Raw genomic sequence first — 24,309 nt, 5'->3', positions numbered from 1 at the left:
GATGGAGGGATGTAGGAATATGGTTATGTATGCTATTGAAGTTAAGTTTGTATCAAAGCAAACAAGATTGTTATAGATTTAGGATGTTACATTTAAGCTCTGTGGTAACAACAAGGAAAGTATCAGAATATTCAGACTGATAGCAGGATACAAGTTATCAGGTGTTAACGGCAGGGGCAATGGGGAGATAATGGAAAATGAGTGTAGGGTGTCTGTCTGGGGTGAAAGGAAAATTCTAATAATGGATGTGGGAGGGTACTGCAATGTTGTGGATGTGATTAATCCTACTGAATAGTATACTTGGGAGAGGTAGGGATGGGAAGATTTGTTTCCACAATTAAAAATAAAGTGATACTAAAAAGATACATGGTACTGGATGGGATCTGATCTAGGAATGGAGGCGAACAGGCTCAAAAGGACATTATTGGGACATAAGAAAAGTTGCAATAGAGACTATAAACTTTTTCAGTGTTAAAGTTCTTGAACTTCATAACTGCATTTAAGGTGATTGCATGGGTGGGTATCCTCGTTTGAAGGAAATATGCACGGAGGTATTACATGCTCAAGGAGTATGATGTGTGCAGCCTGTTCCCAAGAGTTCAGAAGATGGGTAGCTAGATGGACAGATTGAATGGTACCATAGTGGTGGCAAAATGTTGAAGTTGGTGGGTCTGGGTACCTGAATGGGAGAGGTATATTGGAGTTCTTCTGTAGGTTTTTTTATTATTATTTTTTCAAGTGTCCTATAAGTTTGAAATTATTCCAAAATAGTTTTTTTAAATCAAAACTTGTAAAGAAAAAAAAAAAAAGACCATGATAAACAAAATGTCAATATATTAAATAAAGACAGGCTACATATATTAACTGATTTCTCCTTTGCCTCAGGCTCCAGCACAGATTGGCTGGGCACTGTTACTGATCCTGTCTTTATTTGACATATTACCTACTCAAGTACCCCTGTATGAGACTTTGAGGAAAGCCACTAAATTTCTCTGCCTTGACTAGTCTTTAAATGCTCCTCCATTGCTGCTGCTGCTGCTGTCTCCCCCACAGGCCGGGACCTCGCTCAGGAGAGGAATAATCAGTTATTTCCCCACTCATCTGGCAGGGAGGGGCAACGGTTACCGGGGGCAAGGCACCCAGGGAAGTGCTTTCCGTGGACCCCGGGGCCCAGCATCTGAATTACATTTACTTGCACGAGAGCAGCTCTCCCTGGTCCTCAGAGGCTTGCTCGCCTCCGCCGCGCAGTGTGTGGTGTCACAGTGACTCGGCGGAATCTGAACCTCAAAGGCGGCGGGACCTGCCCCCCCACCCCGAGCCAAGGCCATTTCCCAGGCTGGGAAGACGCCAGAGGGATGTTCCCAAAGGAGGCCAGGACTCCTTCGGAAACGTCCTCCTTGTATCCCCAGGTGTTCCGAAGACAGGGTCTAAATGAACATGGCTTCCACCCCCCTCCCACCCAGCCCCTTCACCACCCCCCTCCCCCCGCCGCTCATCCCCCAGGGGACCCTTCAGATTTCCACGCCCGCCACCTCCCCACTTTCCTTCCTCCATATATCTGCAGCTTTGAAGTCCTCTGCCTCAGCCCCGGGGCCCGAACTTCTGGCACTGCCCTTCAGTTGCCCAGAAGTGGGCAGGGCCAGGCCGGGTATAAAGTCGTGGCAGCTCTGGCAGCAGCACCAGCGACGCCTGCCGTGCAGCCGCGCGCACCTGCAGCTTGGCCCTGGGAACTTCTCCCAGCTCCCCGACCTCTGCCTGGGTCGCCCCGGCAACCAGCAGCTCGACCAATCAGCGCTCTGGAACTGCGCCACCGCTGGAGGCCGGAGCCATGCCTGGTAAGGGAGGGCTGCCGCGGCCGCTGCTGCTACCGACGCCCTCCAGGGTTTCCGCGTCCTGCTTGGTCTGCAGGAGCATTTACAGGGGCCTGTGCCTGTCGAGGATTGCCCCTGAATTTTGTTCCTTGGCTCATAACAGAAAAAGTGAAGTGGTCCTGGGATGAGCCCCCAACAGACTGCGTAGTAGAGGGAGCATCTGTTTCTACTCCAGGGTGGCTGATACCTCCCCACCCTTTGCCCCCCAAACTCTGGAGGGCATTTAGGGGAGAGCTGACCTTTGAAGCAAAAATTCGCTCCAAAATAGAGGTCGAAACAGACAAAGGCCAAAGCTGGCCCACTGTCACTTTGGCCTCATATTATTTAAAACTTTTTGGGATAAGTTGCAGACATTTAAATAAAAATAGGCAATTGCACTTTAAACATGTGGATTCCCAGCTTCTGCAGGAAAATTGGAAGATCTAGCGGCTAGTGGGCTGAATCTAGTTTATTAGAGACCGCATCCTCTACAGCCCACCCCAGGAGGCATTTCAGTTTGCGACCCTTGGATTAGGCAAAACTAATCTGTTATTGGGTCCATTTCTTCCCTAAGGAGTAACACAGCCTCCCTGCTCCACCACCAACGTGGGCATGATAAGAGGTCCCTCTGCCTTTATCTGATGCATAAATGGCATCTAAATCCTTGATCAGCTTCAAACTTGGGGTGAGGGTGGGCAGGGAGCATTGTTCCTGTGAGCCTTTGAGACTGGACAGCGCTAGAATTTAGCAAACCATTTCCTCAACTGGGGCAGAACTCTCTCTGTAACGACTTTCCCTGTAATCCTAGTTCTGCCTTTTGGAAACACGCATTCGTACCATCACACATGAATTTCATCATGCTAAAAGTAAGTGGGGGAACAGATTGCTTTTACAGTTGACAAACTTCAGGAATCTCTGAGAAAAGGGCCGGGAGCTGGGAATTGGAAGCCCACCAAGAGGTGTGTGGCCCAGAGCAGAAGCACCTGGGAAAGACTGCAGGAAAGGGGGTTTTAACAGCGGATAAGGCTTCCCCAAAGCATGTTAGCTTACCCTTTACTTCATTCTTTAGCTGCCTGGAGGGGCACTGTCCCCTCCTCCTTCTCCAATACTAGGGCTGGAACTATTTCCTATTTTCCAGTCCTAAGAATGTTCTGTGTTTGTGTGGAAAGTTAAACAAAAAAAAGTATGTGCCTGTCACATAGTAAGCACTCAGTAAACAACTGTGGAATGAATGGCAGAAGGAGCTAAGGCTGGAGCAGAAGGAGAGGCTGAGGGGACTGGCTAGTGAGAACATCAGCATTTCAGGGCTGGCAGAGAAGAGCTGGCTGGCATGGACTTGGGGTGGAAATAGAGAAACACAGGACAGTGGGGAAGGAACTTCAGGTACACTGAGAGAGAGATGTGGGGAGCATACTTCACAGGGATTGAGATCTGAGAGCAAAGCAGTGTGGGGAGACAGATACACTGACAGCTGTGCTGGCCTCTGTAGGTGGCAAGGCACCTGGCTGTGAGGAGACGGAGCCTCAGTTAGAGGGGTCCGTGACAAACATGGCAAGCAGGAATGAATGTTGAACTGAAGGTACTGAGAATATTCCCGTCTGTCTTTCAAAGCAGCACAAATGGCTGCTCCTTCTGAAGGCCTTGCCCAATCCGCTCGCCCTCAAGCAAGCAGTTTCCCTCTGTGAATGTGTCTTATCACCTCCAGGGAGTCTCTGAAAGTCTGATTTTTTCCAGGTCCGGGAGCAGGTTACATGGTAGGGCGGGGAATTGAACCCACATCTATTTGGCTCCAAGCCCAGAAAACTCACATTTGTCCATGGAAAAGGACCTGGAACTAGTAGACCTCCTGATTTACCCCTTGCCTCTGGCAAATAAGCATGAATGTTCTGTTAATTGCTTGTTCATGGCCTTTGCCTATTTTTCTATTGTTGTTTTTAGGTATTCCCGAAGATTGAACTTTGCCAGTTCTCTTCATTGCAAATATATTCTTCTCTTGTGTTTAATCTTACTTTTTATATATTTTTTATGATCACAGGCATGATTATAGCCGAGTTAAATGGTAACCTCCTTGAAATTAAGGACAGATATCCTGTCTTTATCATTTTCTGAAGTGCCTTTATAGTTTCACTACTTAGGAAATGCTTGTTTATACTGAAAATAAAGAAGTATACCAAGAAAACAAAAAATTACCAAGCAGTGTTCAGTAAAAACCAATATGATTAATGCAACAATAAATCACAAAGAAAACACATGCCAGAACTTAATATACTCACATTTCTCTCAATAGTCTTAAATCCACGAGTCAGTTAGAAAGGGGGTAGGAATTTGTTGAGGCAGTCTCCCGAGATCCTTTCCCTTTTTCCAGGGAAAAGCAGACAGGTCACTTCTATAGCAATTAAATCACCGAATCTTAGTTGAAACAGCATGAAAACCCAGAACCAAAACAACACCCTGTTGTTTGGCAGGCTGGGTGCTGAAGTTTACATTTGGCTGAATTTAACTCAAGAGGCCCTGCCTATGCCAGGTGGGATTTATAACAAAAGCAGGATGAGAACTGAAGGTTTAAATGTGTCCTTTTAATTTTCTCCTCATGTTACAAAACAGCTGCAGATGCTTGCTATTCCAGCTCCAGTCACCACTGTTAATAGTCAATAAGGGGTAGGAACGTGTTGGAAGCAATGTAGTTATTTTAGGTTATTTGTTTTTCTCATTCCTTTGTTGGTTAGGGTTTGTTAATTTTCTTGGGGTAGGGTAGGAACATGTTAGAAGCAATGTAGTTATTTTAGGTTATTTGTTTTTTTCTTATTCCTTTGTTTTAGTTTTCTTTGAAATGTTTTTTTATTGTTTGTTTTTTAATTTTTTGATAGTGTTAAAAAATAATAAAAATAGTCAATAAGGGATGAGATAGTGGCACAAATGATTAGGGAACAATGATGGTGATAAACTTCCTTTCTCTAGCACTCCCCTCACCTCCTGCTGGCACACTGTTGCATGTAGACATTTATTGCTATATGTTTTAAATCATTCTAGCTCCACCTACCACTTCCTGTGTGAACTTGAGCCAGTTGCTAACTTTTCTGTCTCAGATAATATGGGGGAAATAACTCTGTCTACCTCATAGAGTTATGACTATTGAGAATAAATGCAAAACACTTAGAACAGTGCCTAGCACATAGTAAGCACTCACGAAATATTGCAAAAGTAAGGCATGCTTAATTGGTACAGAGTTTCTTTTGGCAGTGATGGAAAAGTTTTGGTGATGGAGAATGGTGATGGTAGTACAACATTGTGAATGTAATTAACAATACTGAATTATATATTTGAATGTGGTTAAAGGGGAAGTTTTAGGTTGTACATATGTTACTAGAGTAAAAATTTAGAAAGTAAAGTATGCTTATCTCACAACTTTATTAATCCAAAGGATGGCCAAGAGAAAAATATGTCCCCCCTGCCACCTCTTACTTATGGGTAAAATAACTACTATTAATGGTTCAATGTGATCATTCCACATCTTTTTTTTCCCCTCATACCAATATACTGCAGATCAATACATATATATATGTAGTTTCTTTTCTTTTCTTTCTTTTTTTTAAAATAAAAAGATTCACATTCACTTGCATTTTATCTGATAAATTAGCAATATACCATGAATATCTTTCTGGATCACTATAAATAGTTTACTCATTCTTGTTAACAGCATAATATACTGTACTATGGATGTGCCATAATTTATTCAAATGTTTTCCATTAATAGACAATCAGGTTATATCTAATTTTTGCCAATGAAAAGAATGATGCAGTATACATCCTTGCTCATACATCCTATGTCCTGATGCTTTTAGAGAACAGATTCCTTAAAGTTGGAGTGCTAGATCAAAGATTTATGTGCTCTTAAAATTTTAAGAGATTCAGCCTGGTTGCTATCTCAAAAGATTGAGGCAATTATTTTCCCACCAGCAACGTGGGAGTTTTCCTGCAATCTTAATAGTCCTTCATGTTATTGGTGTTGATTCCTTTGCCGATCTGAAGGATAAATATGGATATCTCATTTTAGTTTGTTTTCCTTGACAGGTCAGGCAGGGTATCTTTTCATTTGTTTATTGTCATTTGCATTTCCTCCTCAGTGAATTGCATGTTCATATCCTTGACCTATTTTTCTATTGCATTGCCTATCTTTTCTTAATTACTCTATTTGTACGGATTCTTTGGAATTTTAACTCTAGTTGACTAGTTTGTCTTTTGACTTTGTTTATGAAGCCTTTTGCTAAATAATTTTTTTTATTTTTATGTGGCTTTATTTATCCAGCTTTTCCTTCATAGCTTCTGAATCTCTATTCTTTCTTAAAAAGTCTTCTCTACCCTGAGGCTATATAAATTCTCCCTTTATTCCTCTATTATTCTAATAGTTTTATTATTTTCTTAAAATATAAGTCTTTTTCTATCTGGAATTATGGCTGTATGTAGTATGTTAGTGAGATAAGAAAAAAGGAAAAAAGAAAAAAAAAACTTAAAATTGAATAAAACAGACACACAGATGGTGCACAAGTTTGAAGTTACTGCCCAATGAATTCTCACAAACTGAACACACACCTGTGTTATCAGCACTGGGATCAAGAAACAGAACATTGCCAGCACCCTAAAACCCCTTTGGCACCCTACCAGTCACTAGCCCCTCTGAGGATAACCACTATACTGACTTCTAGCACCTATAATAGCTTTCTAGGGGAATAATTTTATTTTCATGCAGATGGCTAATTAAGTATGCCAACACTATTTATTAAATTAGCCACTGTTTTCCTACTGAATCAAAATGCCTCCTTTATTCATTGGTCCTTGTAAGGAGAAAATATATTTCTGGCTGCAAGGGTTGGGTTACCTAATCTAATGAATGACAAAGTCACTCGTTTTTTATCAGTTAACAATATATCATGGATATCATGGATATCTTTCTGGGTCATTACACAGTTAACTCATTCTTGTAACCACTAACTACAGTGGTTTTTACTTGTTAATATAATGGTTACTTTGGCTTATTTTCATTCTTGTACTTGATATTGTAGTTGTTAACTTACATTAACTGAGTGACTTCCCACAGAAACCCTAAACCCTTTAGACTCAGGGGGACAGAATTGAGCTCCTGCCACCATGCCAGTCGACTTGCATTAAAGCTCTTTCTTTTCTCAAAATCCTGATGTTATGACATTGACTTCTGTGTGCATGAGGCATGAACTCTTGCCCAATAACATTCTTATTAACAGTGAAATATTCTGTTGCATAGATCCTGGGTCCCCTGTAGCTGAAGCTTTGCTGGTTGTTGACTGATCTTCTCCATGTGTCTTGTGTGTGTCTGAATAGCTAGAAAAGCACTGATCGTACTGGCTCACCCAGAGAGGACTTCTTTCAACTATGCCATGAAGGAGGCTGCTGTAGAGGCTTTGAAGAGGAAAGGATGGCAGGTTGCTGAGTCAGACCTCTATGCCATGAACTTCAATCCCATCATATCCAGAAATGACATCAACGGTAAGACCAGCTCTTTCCTTTGATTTGATCTTTGTGAAACTCCTTGGCTGTGGGTTCTCTGGCTCAGCCTGGACCCCTCTGTCCTCAGCCTCACTTTTCCCTCTCTGCAGGAAAATTGAAGGACCCTGAGAACTTTCAGTATCCTGTTGAGTCTGTTCTAGCTTATAAAGAAGGCCGTCTGAGCCCAGATATCGTGGCTGAACAAAAGAAGCTGGAAGCTGCAGATCTTGTGATATTTCAGGTATGCTAGGAAACCCAGAAGGAAGTGTTGGGACACCTGAGTTCTTATTGCTCTAGCCCTGTCACTACTTAACTATATGAGCTGAGAAAAGTCATTAAGTAATTTTACTGTAAATAAGGGTGACTATTTCAAAGGTGCAGTATTACACAGATTTATAGATATTGTGGATCTGGCTATACTGCTCTTTGGGCATATGAATGTGACTGCAAAAATGAAATGTAAGCCTTGAGCATTTTCCCCCTCAATATGCCTAATCTTCCCTTCAATTAGTCATTCCCTGTGGAGTCTTTCACATTTGTAGTTCTCTCCTTCCTTCCTTAAGCATCCTGCATAGTTTGTGGTGTGATGCAATAGATGGACTTATCCGCTGTTGTAGCTTCCCAGATGAAATGTGCACTGCCCTGCTTTTAATGTGTTTCAGCAGCAAATCATGGGTCTTCTTCTCCTTTAATCTTCCTCACCATTTAGCGGACAATACTGGAACTGGGTGTCTTGTCAGTCATCCTTCCTCCAAGCATCAGACTGTACTCAATGACTTTGCTTTTACTAATTCCACCCAGTCTTTTGATATTGAACATGGAATGTATATGGCACTGGAAACTCTACAAAGAGGGTGATGCCTTCTATAGTTTTTGCAGTTATTCAGCCAGCTGCAAAGACTCCAACCTTTGAAGTCCTTTATTCTACCCCCAAGCCTGTTGCTATGAATCATTGTTAGCCAGTGCCCCAAAAGATGAGAGGTTTTCTTGATCCAAGTTTTCCATTGCATCTTAGTGTAGCTGAGGCAGCAGCAGTAGCAGCTTTTAGTTATGCATCTCAGAATCATCATATTTTAGAACTGGAAAGGACTTTGATGGTCTTTTCATTTAGCTTCTATCTGATGCACAGGTTTTCTTCATTATTGGTACAATTGTGCAGGTTGTACACTGCAAAGCAGTGCCACATCTAAGGGCAATGTAAACATTACAGATTTGTAAACTTACTATATTATGTCAGTTTGCTGACAAATGACAAGCAAATGTCTTTTTCTAGCAAAATCAGTATTATGACAGTCTTTCAACTTGGAAATAAAGTGTCCTGAAGAAGGAGTGGCTTAATTCATAAGGTGCCATATGGGCTAGCACCTGGCTCAGTTTTCTCTCTTCTCCAAGAACAACTTGAGGGAGCATGAACTTTTTTTTTTTTTTTTTATTTTAATTTTTATTTTTTAATCATCATTTTATTGAGATATATTCACATACCACGCAGTCATACAAAACAAATCGTACTTTCGATTGTTTACAGTACCATTACATAGTTGTACATTCATCACCTAAATCAATCCCTGACACCTTCATTAGCACACACACAAAAATAACAATAATAATAATTAGAGTGAAAAAGAGCAATTGAAGTAAAAAAGAACACTGGGTACCTTTGTCTGTTTGTTTCCTTCCCCTATTTTTCTACTCATCCATCCATAAACTAGACAAAGTGGAGTGTGGTCCTTATGGCTTTCCCAATCCCATTGTCACCCCTCATAAGCTACATTTTTATACAACTGTCTTCGAGATTCATGGGTTCTGGGTTGTAGTTTGATAGTTTCAGGTATCCACCACCAGCTACCCCAATTCTTTAGAACCTAAAAAGGGTTGTCTAAAGTGTGCATAAGAGTGCCCTCCAGAGTGACCTCTCGGCTCGTTTTGGAATCTCTCTGCCACTGAAGCTTATTTCATTTCCTTTCACATCCCCCTTTTGGTCAAGAAGATGTTCTCCGTCCCACGATGCCGGGTCTACATTCCTCCCCGGGAGTCATATTCTACGTTGCCAGGGAGATTCACTCCCCTGGGTGCATGAACTTTTATATGCATCAAATCAACAAATCCCATTTTCAGCTTTGACTGTAGAACATTCACAGGGACCAAATATACTTCTCTGAAACTACCCATTTATCCTAAAAGCTACAGATATGGTCTTTCTCAATTGGGGCCACAGATGCGAGGATGTAAGAAGCTACCCGAGATCATCCAGGCTCTTCTTTTTTTATAGATGAAGCAAAAGAAACTTAGAAGCTATGGAGTTTATGCAGTAAAGATCATGTATCTAATTAGTGGCAGATTCAGGATGAGAACACAAATCTCTGTCATTTGTTCTTTCTGTTATAAAACCCTACCTTCCAAGTAAGGTGAAAAAAAAAATTAATTAAAAAAGGCAAAAAGAAAAAACAAGCGGACTAAATCACTACCTCCTTAGCCCTTCTTCTGTAGGTCAACAACCTTTCAAATATCGGAGAAAGATATGAAGTCCTACAAATTCCTTCTTTGTCTTAGTTCCCCCACTTCCTGACACATTCCAGTTGTCGCTGTATTTAAATTACGAATCAAAGAGAAGAAATACTGGTTTAACACTATTTCAGTAATAACAAGTAAGAGTCCTTATTCTGTTTTTATCAGGACAAGAGGCCAAAAAAGACTTTTTGATGGGAAATCTCTGATAACCCTTTCAAATGAATCATTAGTTTGCATTTTTGAGTGGTTTTGTTTATTCTACATGATATGATTTTACAACTGTGAGCACAAGGTACATGTCATATTTTTTTATACCACACCTATGAAACGAAGTTCTTGGGAAAATACTGACTTAGGCATCATACATTGCAGCAAAACTTCCCTACAATCCTTGCTATTTAGTCTTTGCTGCCCAAATGTTATTTCAAGTAAATAAATCTTATTTGCACGTGCCTTTTCTCACACCCAAAATTGTATCCTTAGACAGAAACAGGAGAGTCAAGTTGACTGACAAAGAACGATAATTTTCTTTCTTTAATGTACTAACTCTCCCAAGGAATGACAAAGCCCTGAAGAAAGATTCCCCCCACTGTGACAGCACTGGGGCCTCGCTGACCTAGCCTCTTTGGTGTCTCTTGTCCCACAGTTCCCACTGCAGTGGTTTGGAGTCCCCGCCATTCTGAAAGGCTGGTTCGAGCGAGTGCTCTTAGGGGAATTTGCTTACAGCTATGCTGCCTTGTATGACAAGGGACCTTTCCAGGTAGGTGGATGGTTCTCATTTTTCTAACCCTCTGATTCTGGGTAAATTCTGCCCTGGGGGAGGGTTTTGAGCACATTTAGGTATTAAGATCAAGTTCTAGGTCTTTTGGGAGAGAAACATAATAAAGTTGATATAGATGGAAAAATGTGACATTTGGGATTGCTTACAATACTCCAGAAAAAAAGGGAGGGAGGGAATTAGATATAACTAGAATAGTTTTGTACTCAAAGTTGAAGTTGGGTGATGGATGCATCATTATACTGTTTTCTTTTGTATGCTTAAAATGTTCCATATTAAAAAAAAAAATTCTGCCTTAGTTTTTTTGAGACCCAAATACTGCACAAAAAATATTTCAAGACCTTCTAGATTAAAGGTCTTATCTTACTGCATGCCTGTCACTGTGGAGAGACAGAGATAAAAACAACAAAGACAGCAAGCAGTCAACTCTGATTTTGCATTATCGTAACATCCTTCATCTGATTTGCCACACTCAGGAGTATGGAACCCTTTGGCTTGCCCTGGTTACCTGTCTGTGTACCATCTTCTAGGCTGGTAATTCTGCAGTCATCCCGTGTAGCTCAAAGGAGCCAAAGTATGAAGTAATCAAAACAGCAAATAGAGTAGACTTGTTCATTCTTTTCCCTGGGGTTGTTTGGTTAACTTCCTGTCACCAAGGAGATGTGGAGTTATAAGTTGTTTTGTTTTTTTTCTTTTAAAGAACAAGAAGACAGTGCTTTCTATCACCACAGGTGGTAGTGGCTCCATGTACTCTCTGCAGGGTATCCACGGGGACATAAATATCATTCTCTGGCCAATTCAGGTACCTTGTTTTCAATGAACCTTCAGGGGGAATTAATTGAGCTTTCTATGGGGTCCAAAACCTCAAGGTGTAGTGGCTGAAAACAGATCTGAGGTGTGACGGTAAAAGTATAGTAATGAGTCAGAACTATAGGGAGTTTCCTTTTAGGAACTTGCCTATCTTCTGAGGTCCCTGTACTTCTATAATATGCCCATGTGTGTACATGTTCAAACACCAAGGACTAGTACAGATGGCCCTGGGTTTGTATAGCCATGTGCCCTGATTCTTTCCAGATAACTGACACCTCTCTCCAATTATCCTGCCCTACTCCATGTTGCTGCTGCAGTCTCACTGATTATTAGAACCTGTGAAAATTTAAAAAACGATTTAATCCAGACAGTTTGAGAGATAAAACTGCAATCTGAAGTGGGCTTTCTGATGATCACTGGACTCTCTAAATCTCTTTTAAGGAAGGGAGTTGAAGAGCAAACAAGGTGGTCATCTGTAAGAATCATTTATTAAGAACCATCTAGTTATCTAGAGAGGTGAGAAATGCATGTCTGCATGTCATGGCAAGAGTCAGTTGCCAAGAAGCTGAAACTCCCTTATGTAATAGAACTTCTGGCACTTTTGGCAGAGGATCCCAGACTGGCACAGTTTCAAGAGTTTATTCATTTAAAGAGCACAAGTGACTAGGCTTAACATAGGTAACATGTAGGTATAGCGAGTAGGTGAGAGAATCGATGAACTGATTCTCCAGGGTACCTCAGGCCTCCTTACTGGAGTGACTTATTTGGGAAGCCTAGATCAACTTTTGTTGTTTGTATACAGTAGAAACTGTATAGGATTTGTTCTGTAACTCACCTCTGTGCTTTGTGTCCCCCCCAGAGTGGCACTCTGTATTTCTGTGGCTTCCAAGTCTTAGAACCTCAACTGACATATAGCATTGGGCACACTCCAGCAGATGCCCGAATCCAGATCCTGGATGGATGGAAGAAGCGTCTGGAGAATATTTGGGATGAGACCCCACTGTATTTTGCTCCAAGCAGCCTCTTTGACCTAAACTTTCAGGCAGGATTCTTAATGAAAAAACAGATACAGGATGAGCAGAAAAACAAGAAATTTGGCCTTTCTGTGGGCCATCACTTGGGCAAGTCCATCCCAACTGACAACCAGGTCAAAGCCAGAAAATAAGTTTCACAAGGATGACGTTCCCTCTAAAATGTAGCCAAATACAGGTATCTTTTTCAGGTTTCTTGACTTGTTTTGGTTTTCAAAATTTGGGTTTTTCTCTTTTTCATGAGGAATGGAGAGAGAACAGACTGCATTCATACATTTTTGGATAGTTTTATTTTTAAACTTAACTGATTAACAAATGCTCTCATGGCACTTGACCAGAATCTGATTAGGTTCAAGGGCCACTTAGGACATAAAGGAGGGAAGGATGGAGGAAGAGTATTATTTAAAGTCATCTACACAATTTAATTCCTTCTTTTAGAGCTAAATTTTTAGGGCTAGAAATTTCTAGGACTAGACAGAATCCAACTCTTCAATTATCTAGTTTTCCTTTAATTAGCTCTCTGTGGCTTATGGCAGAGGGGGAATTGCTCAGAGAAAGAAACGGCTGAATCTTTTTGACTCAAGGGACTTGTTTGGGAATTAGTAATCTAATGCTTGTTTGGGATATATATTGATTTTAATTACTGCACAGTGACTAATATGCTTAATGCAAGGGTTACTCTTCCTTCAAACTTTCATTGTTTGTATGCAGTACACATAGGTACCTTCTTTTTCCTAATCTTCTAGTCTCTTCTTTGTCTTAATCTTCTAGTTTGTTATTTGCAGAAATAAACCAATATACACATACCCTACATCGGGTACACTGGATGAAATCAAGAAAGGAAACAATAGTTAAATAAATAGTTAAAAAAAAATAGTTAAAAAATATAATAGTTATAAAAAAGTTAAAAAAATAATTTAAGGCATTTAGTGAATACAGCTGTAAAAAGATGTCAATAAAATGATAAAATTTGTACTAATAACCATTAAAAATTCCATAATTGTCTTAAAACAATTTCTGCTAAACTGGAAATTCTATGTCATTTTGGGGTTGTGAGGGATCATAGAAAACACTATCTACTACTACTCCTGTACCCACCATAAATAATTTAACAAATTTTACAAATAACTGAAGGCCTATAGTCAGCCTTACACACACACACACACACACACACAAGTACTTTATTTCTCAGCTATACAAACTTTTGGAAGGTTATATTCTGTACCATTGCTAAACTGGCAACTTTCCTTTTAAGGATGTGTTTTGCTCCCATGACTTGGGATAAAATTGTAAGCCCAGAATTTCATTAACTTTTGTGAACAATTTTGGCATAGTATTTTAATTTCCCATTTAAATTGTTGAAGCCCATGTCTTCATGTAACTATAGAATACAATCAAATATCGCCCTCTTGTGGTGAATTGAAGGAAAACAAGAAATGAGGCAAAAAGGTTGCCTGGACCTGGGAAACATCCTCTTCCTACTAAGGAAATGATGGTGTCAGGCTAGAGAACCTCACTTACCAAATGCTGACTAACACTGGATATTTCTTCCCTCTACATTGTCCACAATGGAAGAAAGCTGTATCAGTTTGAAAATGTTTTCTGTTACCTTCATCCTCACTGCAATTTTGTGTAAATTTCTAAAGTTCCAAATCAAATCAATAAAATTCATTTCTACAGAACAGACTCACACTTACTGGTTTAGGCTAGACAGAGGCATTCAGGCAAAGGTGGAATCTACTGGGGAAGACGGAATTAGAGGATTCAATAATAAAGTATGGCCAGAGGTCTATAAGGTGGCTTGGCTTGAGAGTTAACCCAACAGGGCTGTTTTAAATGAATGGTAATAGAACCAACTATTCAAATCCTTTTGGGGAATTTGAAGACACACAGAACCAGATAAGAGTGGTGCAGAAACCAAGAAAAACAGAGAGAAGGCAGTAAACAAATGCCATGGGGCAGTCTTATTCTAATTTATCTGATCCTGCCACACTGATTTATTCTGATTTATCCAGTCAATGTGCCAGCACTCTTCCAGGCAACGGGATACAGCAACAAGCAAAACAAAGTATCTGCCCTCATGGAGTTTGCATGCTAGTGAAGAAAGTTAAATGAACAAATAAATATGTCAGTGATCCGTGCAGGACCATTAGTGTTGCTGCTGACAAACTACAGTTGCTTTTTCACCTTTAGAGCCCCTGTTGTGTCCTAAGTGGGGATAAATGATGTTCCAATTCTCTCTAGTCTCAATTATATGGCTGCTAAGAATTTGTTCCTTTTAAGGTGACAGAGCTGTGTTCCTACCAGCTTGGAATACAGCAGGACAATTATCTCCCTTGTTCTGGACACTACTTCAATTATGTAACCCAAGATTGCTTCAGATTTTTGGCAACCACACCCCACTGCAGTTCCATCTTCATAGCAGTCTTTTGTTCACAGATGATGTTTTTGGACCAAAGAATACAATTTGATATTTATAACTTAAAATTTCATTTGATTATTACTTTTTTCAGTGCTGTTGATGTCAATAAATGCCAAAAGACAACTTTTAAACATGTTTAGAACAATGGTAGCATTGATGAAATAAATATATGGTCTCCCAAAATGATAATCATTTAGGTGTATACATTTGAATGTTAAAAAAACGTGGTCACTCTTTCATAGAATTAACAGATACTGTCTATAAATTTGACAAAATAAGAAGGTATAAACATACTGTCCAAAGCAGGTTTTCTTAAACTTCAGTTATTTATATACTATATGCATGATATCCATATATCATCTGTATTAATATTTACTTAATATTTATCTTTAAATTGACTCACTTTTCCCCCCATAGTCTGGTACGTGGACACATTTTTTCTAGTGCACATTAAAACATTAATACATGTAAGTTTAAAAATAATGTTCATCCATGTATCACCTGAAGTCATTTTGAGTACCACTACTGGTTATATGTACCACAGTTGTAAACACTATTTATACATGTGGAAACAACTACTAGAAGAACAAAGAGACTGCTTCTAGGTGTAGGACTGAGGGTAGAGAAGACTTGGTTTTCATGAGAGCACTTCTACATGATTTGATCCCATGTGTATATATTACTTTACTAAGTATGAAATATTTAAACTAAGTAAAACAAACAAAACTTCTGTCACACTAAGTCATTTATACTGTGTCTGGCAAAATAGTAGGCACAAAGTAACTACTCAAAAATATTTCCGTATTTCATGTCTCTTTCCTAATGATTTAATTTCAGCCACATATTCATGTTGCTCAATATTCACATTCATGGATATGAATTTAATCACACAGTTTGAGGAAAAAAGACAGTTACCCACCACAAAATGAAAACTTTCAATATTTTATTTTGACTGCAGCTGTTTACAGAAATATAGTTGCGAGTATACAAATGTTCCAATAGAAGCAAAATATCTTTTTAATATTTAACAAGTTATCACAGATAGCTAAAAACATAGATGCAAATGAAATCCCCCCGGAGAAGAAACTGAAAACATCTGGTATCAGTGCTCTGAAATCTCAACTATGAAAGCCATACACACAAAAATGTAACCCTTACATCACTGCAGGACAATGGAAGAAGGCAGTTCAGTGGTTGATAAGTAAGCTCAAGAAAAGAAAATTAAATAAAAAATTTAAATGGCAGAATGATAACTAAACCACTTGAGAATAGGTTAATGAAATACTTGTAGTATACTTACTTAAAAAACTGAGTAAAAGAAGTGAATGAAACAATAAAAGTTGTCAAAAAAGTAGCAACTACTTGGAGCTTATCAACTAGGAGTAAGAGAACAAGATGAGACGATACATTTATCAGATCAAAAGAAATTAGCTCAAGTTCACTGGAATCAAGTTCACTGTAGCTACTGAAGTATAAAAACTTCAGTGCAGGACAGTTCTTTGTTGGACATAGAAGTCTGATTCCAAACCAACTCTCAAACATCTGAGACTGTGTGTATGTATGTTGTCCTGAGGTTTATTAGCTAAAGAAATAATAATAATAAGCAATCTTGACAAAATATTTCATACCAGGCAAATGACTTATGGAAAAAAAACAAAAAAAAACGAGAGAAGAGAGCAGAGGGATCAAGATTTATGGTTAAACATGGGGCTTATTAAGGAGGTATTACAAGTTATAGTCAAATAGAGTTGTGGTAGAATGCTTTGGGTACAGAAATTATGCAATAAAGTGGGGAAGGGAGAAAGGGAACAAGAAAGGAGGACTGTAACTAGAGCATCTCCCAACAGTTTGCCTACATACTTTTGCCAGCACCAAAGCTTGTAGAGTAACCCGCTTATATTTCCACAGCTAGTAATAAGCAAAGATAGCAGTGATGATTTTTATAAAATGACTTTTCATTTAAGATACTTTCATTCTGAAATGTGAATTTTTCTTTAATGAATTAACTAACTGATGATTTGTAAACAGTGGGGCGAAGATTAAAACAATTATGGAAGTATTGAAATTACACAGGGAGGCTAAAATGAATGTACATATCTACTAAACTTGTATTTAACTTACCATGATGCATACAGTTGAGAAGGGAGAAACACCAAAATTATATAATGCATTATTTTGTTTAATACTTATTTTAGGGAATAACTTTTGTCAGGAGCATAAGCTACCAAAGATAGCTATATCTCTACTGCATTTATTCTTACACGAAGCAATCTACTTTTAAAGAAGTTTTACTTATTGAAAAAAGGAAATTAAATAAGGTGCTCTGTTGATCTGGCCAGTTATCTTGCTTATTATCTCAGATACAAATATAAATGTGGGGAATGACAAATAATTTTGTTCTGAAGGTTGGTCTAGCCAGAGCAAAATTGTGGTCTGCTGGTAAAGTAAGGGGCAATGAAAAGCTTGTATATTATCACTGCCCACAATGTACCCATTTTATGGATAAACAGGAGACTTTAGCACCCATCAATTATATTAGCTACTTAAATGTAATAACAATTAAAAGAAATATAGAACATTACATATATAGAAATATAGAAATATACATATACCTTTGTATATTAATCTGTTATTTAAGGTAAACTTTTAAGTAAGTGGTAGGAAAATGCCAAACTAAATAAACTGAATATCAATAATTAGACTAATTATATATGTACATAAGATATACTATATTTCTGTAGGCAGTACTGAGAACAAATTATCATTGCCAATAAATGATAATGAATAACCAGGTTATGTTGAATGTACATAAAGAACAATGTATAACTGTATTTGTATGAGTGGAAAAAAAACTTTCTAGATCTTACTATATGAGAGGTTACATTAGTGGTTCTCAAGCTTAAACGTGCATCAGAATCACTTGGTGGGCTTGTTAAAACACAGATTGCCAGACCCCACTTCCAACAGTGATTTAGTATGTCTGAGAATAGACCCCAGAATTTGCATTTCTAACTAGTTCCCAGGTGACAGTGATGCTGGCTGCTGGGCCATACTTTGAGAATCATTGGTTTATACAAAAATATATTTGCAGAAAACTATGTATTATAAGGTTCTTAGTACATGACATGGAAAATATAAGGAAGAGGGCTGGTTTTAATTAACTCTCAAACATATGTTTCTAAAATGATTTGCTGGAGTGTAATAAGTTCCCCTTATAGTCAATTACATTTCAAAGGCTTAAACTCCTATTATAGTGTCATTTTAGAAAATATCCACGTAACACTCATACCAAGTTAGCTATCCAAAATAAAAAGGAACATAAGTATTCTAAATAATTAAGGTGTATTTATTAAGAAGGAATCATCATTATACAGCATTCTTGGCTTCTTTGGAATGAATAAAGTGCAGAATATCAATTGTGTATTAAGAATACTGCATAAAGGTCTGCAGTCTTCAGTGTCACTAACAGTCATGGAAATACTCACATGGGGAAAGCAGCTCTATCCCGAAGTTACTACCATCTTGACCTGTTGCCAATGGCTCTTTATTTAGGTACTACCACTTGTTTTAAGGAGCTGGAACACAGGCAAAATTAATTAAAAAAAAACAGAGGGATACTCAATTAACTGTATCTGGTTGAAAGGAATAATTAACTTAGTTCTAGAGGAACTCAGATGTAACTTCTTCCTCATTTCCTGTGACACGATTTTTCCTAAGTAGATTAACTGAGGTTCTGATGGGCTAAGAAGTCCACCATAAAGAATTACTTGACCATATCTAGTTAGAAAAAATTGACATTACCAGGCTTTGCCTAAACTATGTTTTAGTGACTTATTTTCATTCATCGAATTAAGATCAGAGCAGATGTTTTAAACACTTCCTTCCTGAAATTTAACTACACACCTTTGTGTGCATGGAGTCTCACAGATATGTAGCATTCATTTAAGACCTATCATTACTTGGTCTAGATGAAAACAAATGTATAGTTAATTTATATAAGCCAAAACAGTATAATTCTGTAACCTCCTACTTATCCTCCCTCAAAGGAATAATTCTAATAATGCATCTAATTTGTTATGTTAAAGGGAGTTAGAGGCTTAGGAAGTTTTCTGTAGTGATCAAAGAATGGAAAAAGGAATTGCTAAAATGGAAAAAATAAAAGTTGAGACCTATTAAAACCACTAGTTTACAATTTCTGGCAATAGTGAAAAACAAAATTTTAAGAAATGAGCACTACCAAAGTAAAAAGTCACTTTTCCATAACCACTTAATCTAGAAATAAAATAGCAATTAAAAATTTTTCATGAAAGAGAAAGTGGAGAAAAAATATTATTAATAAATGAAACTAGCATGGCATGAAAATAAATGGGGATTAAAGAAGTAATTAGAGCACTGGGACAATTTACAAATAATATTTTAGTTATTCTGATTATTCTACATTATGAACATTATCTCCACAATTTAGTTTTAGTGACCAAACAGGCAGCAAAGAAAACCTCTTTTTTTAATACATGTTATAAGATTCTACTAACCCACTTACTAAGTATATATTCTGAGCTATTTTTCTAGTAAATCTTCTGAACTATGCAGTGTCTCCCTTTCATTAAGTCCCTCCATGTAGATATGAGATTGCTGTCTCGGTTAGGGGTGAAGCCTCTGGTCATGAAGCAGTATAAGGCTAATAGGACCCACATACTTTTTAGTGATTAGAAAAAAATAACTGGGAAACAGATAAGCGAACAGAAATTTTCACAAGAAAAATGAAAAAGTCTCTGAGTCCTCCTAGTGAATATTTATAAACCACACTGAATTTGTGATTTTCATTATGAAAGCATTTTATCTGGTCTTTATTTGTTGATGCTTCTGACATTTCACTTTTCTAAAACAATGGTTTAAACATCACTTCCTTACTACAGCATATAAATATTACAAAAAAGCAAGCAAGCAAGCAAACAAGCAAGCAAGCAAGAAAGCAAGGAAAACTCCTTATTAATACTGCTTCTACAATAAACAAAGCCCTTTAAAAACCTGTCCTAGGGAGACTGGCTAGAACAAATATGCATTGGCTAAAGAACATGATACTGTAATTACAAAGGTTAACACGATAAAGCTCAAAGGCAAAATACGACTTCAAATTATTTTCTCCTATGTTGGTATGGATATGTAATGGAATGACAATAAGGAATAAAACACACACACACACACACACACACACACACACATTCACAGAGACAAAGAGATAAGCTCCAAGCATTGTGAGTTGCTGAAAGCAAGAACAATTGAATATAATATAAAGAAATAAAACGTGGTTCACAGTTTATTTAGGTCCTTCTGCCATAAAATAAATCTAATAAACTATTGTTTCCAAAGCCTTTCTGGCTCTTTGAGTCTCTTCCACATGCAGCTATATCTTGTAACAGTATTCTGGGAACTGCATTATTAACACAAGTATCAACCACTGAGCTAATTCCCAAGTTCTTCAACAAGAAGACAAATGCTTTCTGTAACCAATCATATATTCAGAATGCTGTACTGAACATTGGCCTTTAAGGGTAACGAACATTTATCAATGTAAAAACAAAACAAAACAAAATAAAACAAAAAGGCCATCATTATTTAATAAGAACATAGTAGCATAGAACAGTCCTTGTATAAAGAACCACAAAATTTATGAAAATAAAAATTGGGTTTTCTGCCTTCATCCAAACAAACCACTACAGTTCAGGTATATGTTCTGTTCTAAACTTAGGTATTATAAAACAGAAAATTGGTCCCTGGTGACTTGGCATTGGCAATCCACATTTTACAATGATAAACCTCTTGTTAAACAACAGAAGTCAGGACACAAGCCAGTCTTCTGCCCATACTTCATCCAAAGTACAGTTAACAAACATTCTAATTGGAACTTGGTGAACAAATAAGATTTCCTGAGTCTCTGTGTGGTCTCTTAGTAAAAAATTCAGAAAACTCGGAGTGTTTTATTTCTACTTCTTGCTTTCTCTGACACTACAAGCAACCCTCTAAAGTTGGAGTTTTCACCTTTCAAAGCTGAAACACTGGATTGTGTGGCTGATCCTTCTCATAACCTGAACTATACTGGATAATTTTTCCTGATAGGGGTAGGGGGAGAAGAGATATATTGAAGAAAATGCTTTTGGTTCAGAGAATTTATGAAGTAGATTTGGATATTACAAGATGGGGAAAATGTTATTAAAATTACAAACATGGTTTTTTTTTTTTATTGTCTTTATAAATAAAAGGCATAGATACAGAAAGCCAATTAATAATAACAATAACAATAATAAAATATTAAATATACAGCGAGCAAAGACTGAATGGCTCATTCTTGTGAACACCATTTGACACAACTGCCTAGATAGGTTTCCTTACTCTAACATTTTGCTGAGTTGAGAAACCAGCAAACATACAGTATGCTGCCTTTAGCCCACTAATAACATCAAGGTAACAAGGTACTGCTTGATAGAATGGCCATAGATGAACAGGTCATTTTTTTTTAAAGATTCTTAAATACGTGATAAAGACAAAACAACCCCCCTCCCCCCACTGTTATCAGACGCCACGTTGTGGTAGAACATCAGACAAACTCACAAATTTACCACAAAAATGTGTGGCAAAAAAAGAATAGTTTATATATATGTATATATATAAATTTCTATATTTATGCCAATGTACTCACTTAGTACAAATAGCAAAATAGTATACCATTTCCTAAATACAAAATATAGCTTTCCAAAAAAATGAAACACACATTAGATATAAACCATCCAAAACTTGAACGATTGAAAACTGTATTCAAAATTAAATGACCCAGAGTAGGTCTCTTTCTGAAAAGTTCCCTTCATATCGGCAAGAAGCCTGTACTACTGAAAACGTAATTAAATGCCTCTCAGTCAGAGAGAGAAAGAAAGAAAGGGCTGGGTGGAGGGAAGAATATATGATAATAAAGATAAAAAACACATTAGAAGAAGAGCACATTCAAAGAACCAAGGAAGACCATCACAAAAAGGGGGTGGGGGTGGGGTGGGATCTGGCTGTATAAACAAAACCAACACAATTCCACACAGTTCAACTAACTGTATAAGACAGAAACAAATTAAAAAAAAAAACAAAAAACACAAAAAACAACAAAAAACAGGTAGCTTTCAACAAACAATCAACAGGTTTTTTTATACACTTAAAAAAGATACAAGGAAACCAAATCAGTTCCTCAACTTGTAAAAGCCACACACAGTTTGGCCTTAAGCTGTTTTAACAGTTTTCTACATGCCAAAAGGAAAATAAGAAATAAGCACATATCCAGATAACAGGTTGTAGTGAGAAGCAGGCATCCCATGGGTGGCAAGAACACCCAAACTGTATAACTAATGCTACAACTGCAAGTTCTGGAGTGTATTATTTTGCTCTTTATAGATGGAATACAAATTAATTCTTCAACAGTATGACCCTGTAAAGTCTAAGGCTCGTGGGAACCATCAGATAAGTGACCATTTCAAACTGTAAAGCACTGAGGTGACAAGTGAATTTTACTTACTGCAGCTCAGGGAGAAGTGATGTTTCAAGAAATTTTAGTTTTGTTTTTTTCTAATTAAAAAGTATAGTTTCCTATTAGAGGGAAAAATTTGAAGACTTCAGAACAGCACCGTTAATGGAAAAATAAAAATGCAATGTTTCTCAGGAATCAACTCCCAATCAATTACTCAAAGGGTACTCTCCTGATGTGTTCTGGAGGAGTTCCTAGGTCACCCTAGATAAACGTGGCCTTTTTCCTTTAAGTTGCTACAGGGTCATAAAGCCAGTAGTATATTAATAATTGTTTAAGATAAAATAAAAAGGGAAGAATAACATGGATGAATACAAAAAGAGAAAACCTATCTAAGTCAGGGTTAAGAGGAAAACAGACTCAAATAACTGTCAGTTTAAACTACTACAGAAGATGTCAGAACATAATTTACCATATATTATCCCCTTCATTTTTTTATAGAGCAAGATAATTATTTTTCTATGCACAGTTATGGCTAAACCTCTAATAGAAACACAGAAATTTAACAACTCTGAAAAATAAACTCAATAGCATTCCAACTGTCCCCAGTTTTGTAACTGTGTTGTCTGCCTTTATGTTAATAAAGAATGTTACCCCTTCAGTCTCTCCATAAAAACTAAAAATAAGATTCCTTCACTTTGGCCAATAGCTGTGCTTTGTACACTGAAAATCACAGCTTTAGTTATTATTTGAACTTTACTTTTTCAAAAGTCATTACTTGACTAAAACAATGCAGAAAAGAAAATAATGAAGAACAAAAGTAAACATAACAATATGAATTATTTTCTAATAGCAATAATGACTGAGTGGTCCAGCCTTGAATTTAAACTGTATTTTTAAGGAAATAGTGCCTAAGAAAATAACAATTAATTCTGTCAGCTGAAAACTCAAATTGATTCTCAGTCACCACTGTTACTAGAATATAAAATATGAAGATGTTAACATTGGTGGCTAATCACTGCAATAGGTGTGCTCTTCTGCAGTCAGAGTAAAATCTATTCATTTATTGAAACACAGTTTTTCATATTTCATTTTGTTTTAAAGTAACAGTTCAATAATCCTCATGGAACCACAACATCTCAGGATATCTTAGAATTGGGATTTTCTTCACGGAATTTCTAAAAAAAAACAGAAAGAAAAAGCTATCTTTTAAAAGATTAGAATCTAAACAGTGCTATTAATCAGCCCAAATCTGTTAAGAATAAAACTTGCTGATGTTTTTCAACAAGAAGCTAAAATGCAATACTTACGTATCCAATTAAAAGGAGCCAGTCAAGTTGTTCCCTTGGTTTTGCAATGAAACAAGCAAATCGATCTTTTCAATGTTCTGGTTGGTGTTTATAGAGGATGCCAGTGGAGAATTCTCTGGTATTTGCTGAGACAAAAGTGTTGTCACAGGTGGCTGGCCCTCATTTTGTGGCTGGCCTGGTTGACTTATAGCCATCAGCTGATCTGGCAATGTAGCTGGTCCAGAGGTTAAAAGCTGACTACAGTCTGCAGAGACATTTAAAATGGAAAAGCTACCTGATTAGTTACTTTCTGTTAGGATACATGAGAAGCTATTTATTAGTTGCTGTGAAGTTTAGTATTGTGTTCGCCTGGTATATGACTAAACATGAAGCACCTGACAGCCCAAGGAAAAGGTTTTCTCAGAACGCCACTTGAAGTCACTTAGGAATTTTCCTCTGAGTGGTATAAATATACAACTTTGCTTAGTTAGCATCAATTTTTTTTTTTTTTTTTTTTTGGTATATAAACATTAATAGTATTATCAGTATTTATATGTGGAAATTGAAGCTCATTAAGGTCAAATAACTTGTCCAAGATCT

General features: G+C 37.5%; 2 protein-coding genes across 2 annotated transcripts in view; one reads left to right on the top strand and one right to left on the bottom strand.

Annotated features, from left to right (window-relative positions):
• The first annotated feature begins 1,701 nt into the window (after positions 1 to 1,701).
• NQO1 (NAD(P)H quinone dehydrogenase 1) lies at positions 1,702 to 14,179 on the top strand. The gene is made up of 6 exons (XM_037815726.1): positions 1,702 to 1,835; positions 7,206 to 7,370; positions 7,481 to 7,611; positions 10,525 to 10,638; positions 11,357 to 11,458; positions 12,326 to 14,179. Exons 1-6 carry the CDS (start codon positions 1,829 to 1,831, stop codon positions 12,629 to 12,631), a joined length of 825 nt encoding a protein of 274 aa, XP_037671654.1. The 5' UTR covers positions 1,702 to 1,828; the 3' UTR covers positions 12,632 to 14,179.
• Positions 14,180 to 15,845: 1,666 nt separating this feature from the next.
• The window catches only part of NFAT5 (nuclear factor of activated T cells 5), a 163,024-nt gene continuing 154,560 nt past the window's right edge, over positions 15,846 to 24,309 (bottom strand). Inside the window, 2 exon segments of the mRNA XM_037815724.1 lie at positions 15,846 to 23,598; positions 23,731 to 23,974. Coding sequence (XP_037671652.1) covers positions 23,739 to 23,974 — 236 coding nt within the window. The 3' untranslated portion in view covers positions 15,846 to 23,598; positions 23,731 to 23,738.

This window comes from Choloepus didactylus, chromosome 22, assembly GCF_015220235.1.
Source record: "Choloepus didactylus isolate mChoDid1 chromosome 22, mChoDid1.pri, whole genome shotgun sequence".
In the NCBI taxonomy this organism is placed as follows: Eukaryota; Metazoa; Chordata; class Mammalia; order Pilosa; family Megalonychidae; genus Choloepus; species Choloepus didactylus.
This window is presented reverse-complemented; position numbering and strand designations above follow the sequence as displayed.